Source organism: Limanda limanda, chromosome 8, assembly GCF_963576545.1.
Source record: "Limanda limanda chromosome 8, fLimLim1.1, whole genome shotgun sequence".
Lineage (NCBI taxonomy): Eukaryota > Metazoa > Chordata > Actinopteri > Pleuronectiformes > Pleuronectidae > Limanda > Limanda limanda.
In genome coordinates this window covers 711,263-721,979 of record NC_083643.1, presented here as the reverse complement: position 1 = coordinate 721,979, position 10,717 = coordinate 711,263, and the positions used below count along the sequence as shown (strand labels likewise).

Genomic DNA, 10,717 nt, shown 5'->3' with positions numbered 1-10,717 from the left:
TGTTGGTACAAACTGGATCACGAGTTTAATAGAAAATTAAATAAAGATGAAAGTAGTTTCCAGGATTTACTGTGATTCCTCTTTCTTCTTTCGTTTTTAAATAAAACCCTGGGTGTAATGTTACATGTTGAACTAGGTCAGGGGTCGGCGACCCACGGCTCACAGATCTCAGATCAGAGCTGGTTCACGTGAAGCATCTTCTCATCAGTGGAGTCACAGAGTTCCTCTGGTCTCAGCTGCTCTGAGATCAGCTGCAGCTTCTGGATCAGAGCAGAAGCTGCAGCTGGTTTCTACCGAGCTTCAGATTCTGTGTTCTCCTCCAGTCGGACCTGCTCTCACTTTGTGTTTTAATATTTCATCAACTCAAATATGCGTCACATCCTATTACTAATCTTGAGTTTCCGACCCCCGATCTCGGTAAACTAACCCTGGATCAATCCAAAAAGGGAGCTATGTGTTAAATTTATTTCAAAGTGGACTTCTTCTTATTTTATACATTTTCCACAAATACGGGGATGACTCAGATAGTCCTCCATAGTTCTGTGTTTCATTTATTTCAAGCCTACACATGCTAGTGTATTTTGTTCTCCTCTTCATAAGAGTTCTGTGTTTTCCTATAAGTTCATGAATGCAACCAATTCTATATTGTTTGACCCTTCGGGGTCACACAGCTGGTCAGGAATCTACAATAAGAGTTCAAATCACAAACAACAAATCAATTGAGATCTGTTGACTTTATTCGTGCGTGTATTCATTCTCTTATTGTTGTGTGGTGCTCTTTTCCGTTTGTCCGGTGAAACTGTGACTCGGGTCCAGGGGGCGGAACTGAAGCCGCACACAGTTGCCGTCGGAGGTATTTTCCCGGTGGACCGTCGCTTCCGGTGCATGACGAGCTAGCGGAAGGTGAAAGTGTTCGAGTTCGATTCCCTGTTTGAATGTGTGGCGTCGCTGGGACGTTTCACCCGGACACTCGAGCAGGGGACACCCGAGCAGGGGACGAGTCTCCGGAGCCGGACGCGACGCTCCGCTTCCGTTTCACCCGCGGCCGGAAGCTGTCCGCTCCGATCAAGCTACTGTGCTAGCGTTAGCATCGAGCTAACCGGCTAGCCCGTCCTGCTGGTGCTCAGGACCCGGACTCAGAGCCTCAGGACCCGGACTCAGAGCCTCAGGACCCGGACTCAGAGCCTCAGGACCCGGACTCACAGTCTCAGGACCCGGACTCAGAGCTCCAGGACCCGGACTCAGAGCCTCAGGACCCGGACTCAGAGCCTCAGGACCCGGGCTCAGACCCTCAGGACCCGGGCTCAGACCCTCAGGACCCGGACTCAGACCCGCGGGTCCCCTCTCCTCCTCCCCCGGCTCCCCAGCACCTCCCTCCCGGCTGTCAGGGCAGCACCTCCCCGTTTCATGTGACCCGGGTCGGCGTGGACAGTTTAATGGGAGGCGGGTCGCTGTGGAGGAGTGGACACTGCGACCACCCGAACCCGAACCCGGGACCAGGACCATGGAGTCTCTGGCTGACTACGTGTACAAGGCAGCCAGCGAGGGGCGGGTCCTGACCCTGGCCGCGCTGCTGCTCAACCACTCCGAGGCGGAGAGCCGCTTCCTGCTCGGCCACGTGACCCAGGTGTCCGGGCAGAGATCCACCCCCCTCATCATCGCGGCCCGCAACGGACACGACAAGGTGGTCCGGCTGCTGCTGGACCACTACCGGGTGGACACGGAGCAGACCGGCACGGTCCGGTTCGACGGGTAAGAGTTCACATCCCTCATTTATAACACAGATGCTTTTATTGTGATAAGGCCACCAATCAGGAAGTAGAATGATCACTCAACAGGTGTGGAGGTTTCTCTGTTTCCTGCTGGACAGGAAGTGAAGCCTGATTGGTTAGTGGACTGTGAAACTGATGAGTTGTGTTTGAGTCGACCTGGAGAAGAGCGTCATCACCGTACGAGACGAGAGGGGGCGTGTCCCACTGGGCGTGTCCCACTGGGCGTGTCCCACTGGGCGTGTCCCTGATCCGTCCTAACCTCCTGTCTTCTCTGTTTCACAGCTACGTCATCGATGGAGCCACAGCTCTGTGGTGTGCGTCCGGCGCCGGACACTTCGATGTGGTGCGCCTGCTGGTGACTCACCAGGCCAACGTCAACCACACCACCATCACTAACTCCACGCCGCTGCGGGCCGCCTGCTTCGACGGCCGCCTGGACATCGTGCGCTACCTGGTGGAGCACACGGCGGACATCAGCATCACTAACAAGTACAACAACACCTGCCTGATGATCGCCTCCTACAAAGGTCACACGGACGTGGTCACGTTCCTGCTGGAGCAGGGGGCAAACCCAAACGCTAAGGCGCACTGCGGCGCCACCGCCCTGCACTTCGCGGCAGAGGCGGGACATCTGGACATAGTGAAAGAGCTGGTGCGCTGCCAGGCGGCCATGGTGGTGAACGGACACGGCATGACGCCGCTGAAGGTCGCTGCAGAGAGCTGTAAAGCGGACGTGGTGGAGCTGCTGCTGGCGCACGCCGACTGCGACCCCGGGAGCCGCATCGAGGCCCTGGAGCTGCTGGGCGCCTCCTTCGCCAACGACAGGGAGAACTACGACATCCAGAAGACGTACCACTACCTGCACGCGGCCATGATGCGACGGTACCACAACCCGGAAAACATCCTCGCCAAAGAGCCGCTGCCCCCCATCGAGGCCTACGGGGGGCGCAGCGAGTGCCGGACGCCGCGAGACCTGGAGACCATCAGGGTGGACCGGGACGCCCTGCACATGGAGGGGCTGATGATCCGCGAGCGCATCCTGGGCTCGGACAACATCGACGTGTCGCACCCGATCATCTACCGCGGCGCCGTCTACGCCGACAACATGGAGTTCGACCAGTGCATCAAACTGTGGCTGCACGCGCTGCGGCTGCGGCAGAAAGGAAACCGCAACACGCACAAGGACCTGCTGCGCTTCGCCCAGGTCTTCTCCCAGATGGTGCACCTGAAGGAGCAGGTGACGGCCGCGGGCGTGGAGCAGGTGCTGAGCTGCAGCGTGTTGGAGATCCAGCGCAGCATGACTCGGGTGGAGGCGGCGGCCGAGGCGGAGCTGCCGCCGGCCCTGGACAACTACGAGTCAAACGTTTTTACCTTCCTGTACCTGGCGTGCATCTCCACCAAAACCAGCTGCGGCGAGGTGGAGCGCGCCCTCATCAACAAGCACATCTACGACCTGATCCGGCTGGACCCGCGGTCCCGGGAGGGCTCCTCGCTGCTGCACCTCGCCATCAGCTCCACCACGCCCGTCGACGACTTCCACACCAACGACGTCTGCAGCTTCCCCAGCGCCCAGGTCACCAAGCTGCTGCTGGACTGCGGCGCGCAGGTCAACGCCATCGACCACGAGGGCAACACGCCGCTCCACGTTATTGTCCAGTACAACCGGCCGATCAGCGACTTCCTCACGCTTCACGCCATCATCATCAACCTGGTGGAGGCGGGCGCGCACACAGACATGACCAACAAGCAGAAGAAGACGCCGCTGGACAAGAGCACCACGGGCGTGTCGGAGATCCTGCTGAAGACGCAGATGAAGATGAGCCTGAAGTGCCTGGCGGCGCGCGCCGTGCGGCAGCACCACATCACGTACCGCAACCAGATCCCCAAGACGCTGGAGGAGTTCGTGGAGTTCCACTGAACCAACGTGCTTTGTAAAGAGTTTTTAATTTTCTAACGAATCCAAACGGAGCTGAGGACGACGGCTCGGTGCTCAACGTTTTTGAGCATTTTTATAAATTAAAAAAAGTAGTTTTTTCTATTTTAAGTATTAATTGCTAAACACCAGCAGCCACGGTTTGTTGCGCCTGCGTGTCGGCAGCGCTCGGACGGATCCGACCCGAGGACGGCGCCGCGCTGGCTCTGCCTGGTTTCCGTGGCGACGCAGACTCGATGAGACGTAATGAATGAACGAGCCAAGAGACGACCGACCTCAGCTGCTTCCTGTCACATGATTTATTTTACTATGAAGAGTTTTGTCACGTGGATTAAACTGATCAGGTTTTTACTTTGTTCTATTTTAAAAGGTTGTTTTAAAGGTTAGTCTGGGAACGGTGTGGGTGGAAATATGTTTCTCTCTTGGTTTGTTTAAATTATCTATGTGGCCTAAAGTATGTGTACCCCCCCCCCCCCCGGGCTCAGTGTGTCTGGATTCAAATCATCTACAAATATCTGACGTGTTAATCATCATGTGACCTGTCGGGCGCGGGTCCAGTTTAAACTGGTTCTGGTCCCAGACCCGGTGAAAGCTTCGGTCCAGTCCAGTGACTTTAAGGTTCAATCTTTGTGGTTTGAAGGAACTGGATTTTAAACCCATGCTTCAGTGTTTTTTTCTCATGTCCACATACTTTGGGCCATAACATCTACGATTCCCAGTGATTATAAATTGTGAACCACATCTTTCCAGAACATTGTGCCTGTAGATCGAAGACTTTAAATAAAGACGGACGACACCAACGCTCTTGTCTCCAAATAACTGATTCAATCCAAACTGATGAGAATCACCTGAACAAACATCAGAGAGAAGAACGACCTGAACCGACAGAAACATCTTTACAAACATTTATTTAACGTCTACTTAGAGTTTTAGTTTGGTCCATGTCCTGTCTGCTAACATGGAGGTGGTGTATGACCAGTACTGCAGCCAGCCACTAGGGGCTGGTCAGGATGATTTGGCTTCACCTATAGGGAGCTGTCATGTCGTCCATCTTTATTTGTTCTATGCTGAAGATCTTTGTGAACTGAGGGATGTTTTTATTTTTTAATTTATCGTTGAAGTCGTAGAAGTCACATGGTTTGTTCTGCTGGAGCTTCATCCTCAGCTGGGTCTGCTTCACCTTTTCTGTAAATCAAATATGAAGAGGTTTGGTGTCTGGGTCATGGTCCTGGTCCCTCAGTGTCCAGGTCCCGGTTCCTCAGTGTCCTGATCCCTCAGAGTCCTGGTCCCTCAGGGTCCTGGTCCCTCAGTGTCCAGGTCCCTCAGTGTCCTGGTCCCTCAGGGTCCTCGTCCCTAAGGGTCCTGAACCCTCAGTGTCCTGGTCCCTTAGGGTCCTGAACCCTGGTCCCTCAGTGTCCCGGTTCCTCAGTGTCCTGGTTCCTCAGGGTGCTGGTCCCTCAGAGTCCTGGTCCCTCAGGGTCCTCGTCCCTAAGGGTCCTGAACCATCAGGGTCCTGGTTCCTCTGTGTCCTGGTCCCTTAGGGTCCCGGTCCCTCAGAGTCCTGGTCCCTCAGGGTCCTTGTCCCTCAGAATCCTGTTCCCTCAGGGTCCTGGTCCCTCAGTGTCCAGGTTCCTCAGGGTCCTGAACCCTCAGGGTCCTGATTCCTGGTCCCTCAGTGTCCTGGTCCCTGGTCCCTCAGTGTCCTGGTCCTGGTACCTCAGTGTCCTGGTCCCTCAGGGTCCTGGTCCCTGGTCCCTCAGTGTCCTGGTCCTGGTCCCTCAGTGTCCTGGTCCTGGTCCCTCAGGGTCCTGGTCCCGGCTGCCTAAGGTCTTTGTGTCTGCGTGTGTAAAACCTGAGATCGATGCTTGATAATAATTCACGAACCCGTGTTTGCTTCAGATGCGGAACCAGGAGCTGCTGTTGTTTCTGTGAACGAGTCTCGGGACATAAAGCTTGAGTTTCACTATCAACGGATCTGTCTCATTGTTTCATCTGTCAAAGGTCAAAGGTCAAAGGGCAAAAAACATCTGAGTTCTCACACGTGACACGAGACAAACAAGTTCACTTGAGACGCTGAATGAATTCTCATCACTACAACACAGAACTAACGAATGAATCACGACAGAACTCACTTCAACATTTATGTCTTTATTTAACAGATGATAAACATATTGAACGTATGTGAAACACATGAACATGTCCAACAATAATGCCACTATCCTTAATATCATGAGTCAAACAGGTTATTTACAAAGACTTCAAGTCTCACTTTATACAAGAAAAGTGCATCAGCTATAAAGTTGGAAATAATATACAATACGTGATCGTAACATGAACTCGTTTTCCATTAGTATTAAAAAAGGAGAAAACACTCCTAGGTAGATAAGTAAACATCTGACTTTTATTCATATGAATTTATTTATGAATTTGATTCTATCCAGACGCAGCTGATTCTGTAAAATGAGTTTATTTTATTCATCAGCTTCGCTCAGAAAAATCTCAAATCACACGAGACGTTAAACCAAAGTGTTTAAAGGTTCCGTCTCATTCACGCCCTCAGACCTTTGTCTGTAGTTTATATTTTCAAACCTGCAGAAATGGAATCAAGGTGAAGTTTCATGTAGTCGCCTGTTGGTGGCGCCACATCCTCTGTGTTAGAAGAGTCTCAGTTTCTACTAAACTCTTTTACATCTTGGTGGTTTTTTACTGTTTTTGAAGCAGATGAAGGATTGTAGTCGTCGTCTGGATCTGAAGTTTTGAGAGAAACGAGCTGAGCAGAGGTTAGCAGCAGCTCGACTCAGCCAATCAGAGGCGAGTCAGAGACGCTGAGTTTAGGTTATTAGGGTCATTTATAATAAAGTGATAACTTCAGAAAATGAGCAATGTGCAGCATCGTGTTCGGTTTTGTTAAAAAGAACCAAAGTGTCTCTTCAGCGGAGGAAACGTTGTCGTCACATTCAAAGAACTTTCAGAGTTTCTCAACTCTCAGATTGTTCCAGACTTTGGTCCAGAAGTAGAGAAACTCCACAGAGCAGCAGCTCCACCTTGTGGTTATCGACTGAAACTTGTTTGTTATTCCACAAATTTCTGATGAACGGGTGAAAAGTCTCATTGATTGACGGGCGAGAAGTTATTATATCTGATTCACATCATTTGTGGTTTTAATTCCCATTAAAGTAATTCAATCCTCACACAAACTGTGTGGCTGTCCGTCAGGGCCACTGTACTCTCAGGTTAACCTCCACTGTACGGGGGGGGGGCTATCAGGGTCCCTGAGTGACAGGTGGAGGCTCGTGATGCGTTCAGGCTCATAGCTCCTCTGCTGCCTTCCCATTGGCCACCGGCTGCTCCTCCTCTTCCTGTCGCCGCCGCCTGTCGAAGAATCCGAGCTGAGGAAAAAACCCAGAGACACTTTAACACTTTAACGTTTTAACTTTTAAACTTCACCTGAACACAAAACGAGCTTCAATACAAGTTTGTAATTTCACAGAATTAAAACATCTTTCTGTTCTTGTTTTTATGGATGAGAGGAGATTCTACTGGGTTTCACGTCTCAGGGCTTTTTGAAAGTTCACACTTGATTTCAAGGTCATGTTAGTATCGTGTGTGTGTGTGTGTTTGGGGGGGGCCTGGGGGGGTGGGGGGGGTACACACCTTCCACAGGGCCAGGACCAGGAGGGCCAGCAGCAGCAGGCCTCCCAGTGAGCTGCCCAGCACGATCCACACGGGGACGCTGGAGTCGTCCTCCTTCCTCAGCTCCAACAGAATCTACACACGTCAGGGAACTTGAACGTCACTCAGCAGAACTCATTTCACTCACACACACATACACACACACACACACTCACACACTCACACACACACACGTCCTCTCAACATGTCAGTTACTCTCTGACAATTCAAGGGAAGTTCTTAATTATGTCTGAAAATGTCAAAGAGAGAATCTAAAGGTGGGTTGAGTCCTGCTAACAAACAATCTCTCAAACGTCCGGGATGAAAACATGAAGGAAATGAATTCTCCAGGGATGAAGCTGGGCTGTAATACTGGTTTCTGACAGCAGGTGGCAGCAGAGATACCGCTGTGAAGTGTTCATTCAGTCATATAATTGTCTCTCAGCAGCTATCACCGGTTTGTCAGTGTGTGTTTTATTTTGAAATGAAACCTGAGACACATCAGTGAAAACAAAGAGCAGTGGTGGTTTGTCTCCAGCAGGTGTCACTGTTGGATCAGTTAGAACCTTCCTCTTGAGGGTCGTGACCTTGAGGCCAACTGGTTTGACCTGATCAGTATTTAAAAGTCAACTGGTTGTGCGGCTCTGCTCTTCATCACGTACTTTAAATAAGAAGTGGACATTCAGGACGTTTACCTGTCTCACGGGCCTGTCCTCCTGGAGGAACATGGGACTGGACGCTTCCAGCTGGACGGACGCAGACGTCAGAAGCTCCAGAGACCTGAAGCTCACCTGAGGAAGACAAGGGGTTGTCATGGTGATACAAACTGTCAATGACCATAAGACTGCAAACCTGCACTATCCAGATTCTTTTAATACTTTTGTACGTATATATATTTATATATATACACAATCAGCATCACTTGTTTAAAATAAACATTTAGACCAACTTCACATCGAAGTCAGTTTGATTCCAGGTCTGTGAGAAGTTTTCGGTTTTCCTTTGGACTCACAGCGAGAAGAGCAGGAAGCTGGAGTCGTCCTGTGAGGGTGACCTTCACCTCCCTGGAGGTCGGCAGCTTCAGTCCACACTGCACCGCCATGTTCACACTGTTTGTGTGGTTCTACACACACACACACACACACACACACAGACACACACACAGACACACACACACACACACACAGACACACACAGATGAAATACAAGCTTCTTTATCAGAGTGGGTCCTCCGGGACTCGAACTCGCGTCCTACCAGCTGTGACAGATGAGACAGGTCCTCGGGGGTGACCTGGTTGGTCCTGAGCTGAGGCAGCGTGCAGTGGCAGCCTGGAACCTGCAGGGGGCCAGACCACAGGGATACTGATTCACCTGAAGCTCCTGAGGTGTTTAAAAAAGGCTGCAACACACGTGATCTTCTCTGGTCCAGTTTCACACGTTACACACGTCTGTAGTTTCTATTTCATTTTTCTAGTTTTTTTTTAAACGATCATCTTTAGGTGTATTTTAGTTTATGTGTGAGATTAATTTCACAGCAGATACTTGGACACTTACACGTGTTTGATGCACATGAGGAAGTCAGAGTGAATGTTTCAGAAACAGATCTTTACACTAACTGACGTTTTCTAATTATTATTAATATGTTTAGTTTTCAGTCACAGTTCAGGAAAACGTGATAAACGTGTGTTATAAAGTCTTTGTTGCAGAGCTTCTCCATGTGACTCGTGGTCCAGACTGACGTGGTCCAGACTGACCTGGTCCAGACTGACCTGGTCCAGCAGGAGATTCAGACCCAGGTGTGAACAGTGACCTCACCCCCCCCCCCTGTACACTCGACCTGCAGGTCTGCTGTTACCTGGTTGATGCTGTAGTCGGTGATGTTCACCAGCTGGTTGCCCTGCAGGGTCACAGCCCAGATCTCCGCCCTGAACAGGACCTTGTTCACGGAGAAGATGCCCAGGTTCTGGATCTGAGAGCAGAGGAACAATACACTGCTACATGAGCTCTGCAATAGAAACTCCTCGGTGTTCCTCCAGGCTCTGTTCTTGGCCAACTGCTATTTTCAATAAGTACGATTCCTCTCAGATTATTCTCCATCACTTTACACCGAAGGTTCTGTTGGGTTTATAAAGTTCGTCTTCCCGGTGTCACTCACGTAGTAAGTGAGGTTGAAGGAGGAGGAGCTTCCGTCCGGCTGGTCCCAGGAGGAAGAGGAGGAAGAGGATTTGATTTCAAACCGAGGAGGGTTAGGGTCTCTGTCGGGAGATCAGAGGAGAGTTCAACGTTTAACGTGTGAAAGAATTGTGATTTGATTTCAGTTTGAGCCAACGACTGGAACAAGGTGTGACCTGGTGAAGAGGAGATCCGTCTGGTACTTCAGAGGCAGGAAGATGTGGTTGATGTTGTCGTCTGGATTTCCCTCCTGACCCTCACTGACGAAACACAAACACACACACTGAGAAGGTTGTTTGAGTCTTTAATCAGGTTCACTACAGACCCAACCCCAGCTGGTCCCTCATTGGTCCCTTCGGCCCTAAACTCACCAACCAAACTCAAACTGAGGGTTTGATAATGAATCCTTTCTAACATGTGGAGGAGCCCAGATGTTTGTTAACATGTTCAAACTGACACGTGCATGTTTCGTCATGTGATCTGTGTCGTCAGGCGTGTTAGTGGACAGAGATTTCGTTTGAAAAGAGGAAGCGGTGTGGGTGTGGCCTCACCTGGTGGTTTCCATGACGACCCTCACATGGTCCAGGAAGACGGAGCGGCTGAGCTGAAACTCCAGATGGAAAGACACCTGGAGGGAGGAGAGACGCTCGGGATGTGAAACCATGGAAACATATTCCTGCTCTTTAATCACTATCATTAGTGTGACTGATAACAACAGTTTTATTCTGTCACATCTGTCAAATGACTTTTCTATCCATCGAATCCTATGACAGGAAACATGCGTCTCCAGTTTATTAGGTACAAGCAACAATCGTCTCCCTGATAAAGTGTTTGACTGTGAGTTTGTATTTTTATCATAGAAACAAAGTAAAACAAATATAGTTTGTGTTGTTGTGATTTCACTCTGGAGTCTTTGTTCCTCTCCAACATTATTGTCCTCATCATGTGGACGTGTCCAAGGGAACAAACCATCAGAGGAGACATGGGACAAGAAAGAACTACATACATGGTGTGTTCTGGTTGTCGAGGGCTCAGAACCCAACACCTACCTGGGACAAGGATTTCATAAACGGAGCGCTGACGTTACAGAACCTCTGATTGGCCAGGCTGTCCTCCGTGTGGCACTCAATCTGAACATCTGATTGGTCCTGTGGGCGAGTTATGGATA

The 10,717-nt window shown here is 50.5% G+C and overlaps 2 protein-coding genes across 3 annotated transcripts in view; one reads left to right on the top strand and one right to left on the bottom strand.

Moving 5' to 3' along the window:
* The first annotated feature begins 876 nt into the window (after positions 1-876).
* Positions 877-4,506, top strand: fem1b (fem-1 homolog b). The gene is made up of 2 exons (XM_061077190.1): positions 877-1,752; positions 2,055-4,506. Exons 1-2 carry the CDS (start codon positions 1,505-1,507, stop codon positions 3,688-3,690), a joined length of 1,884 nt encoding a protein of 627 aa, XP_060933173.1. The 5' UTR covers positions 877-1,504; the 3' UTR covers positions 3,691-4,506.
* Positions 4,507-7,013: 2,507 nt separating this feature from the next.
* LOC133009448 (integrin alpha-11-like) overlaps positions 7,014-10,717 on the bottom strand; it is a 25,954-nt gene continuing 22,250 nt past the window's right edge. Inside the window, exons 21-30 of one of the 2 annotated variants that reach the window (XM_061076956.1) lie at positions 10,599-10,697; positions 10,101-10,177; positions 9,726-9,809; positions 9,533-9,632; positions 9,227-9,346; positions 8,633-8,713; positions 8,390-8,500; positions 8,073-8,168; positions 7,360-7,473; positions 7,014-7,094 (exon numbers count right to left, since the gene is read on the bottom strand). In XM_061076956.1, coding sequence (XP_060932939.1) covers positions 7,014-7,094; positions 7,360-7,473; positions 8,073-8,168; positions 8,390-8,500; positions 8,633-8,713; positions 9,227-9,346; positions 9,533-9,632; positions 9,726-9,809; positions 10,101-10,177; positions 10,599-10,697 — 963 coding nt within the window. The remainder of the gene's footprint in view (positions 7,095-7,359; positions 7,474-8,072; positions 8,169-8,389; positions 8,501-8,632; positions 8,714-9,226; positions 9,347-9,532; positions 9,633-9,725; positions 9,810-10,100; positions 10,178-10,598; positions 10,698-10,717) is intronic. The other variant, XM_061076955.1, reaches the window with a different exon arrangement.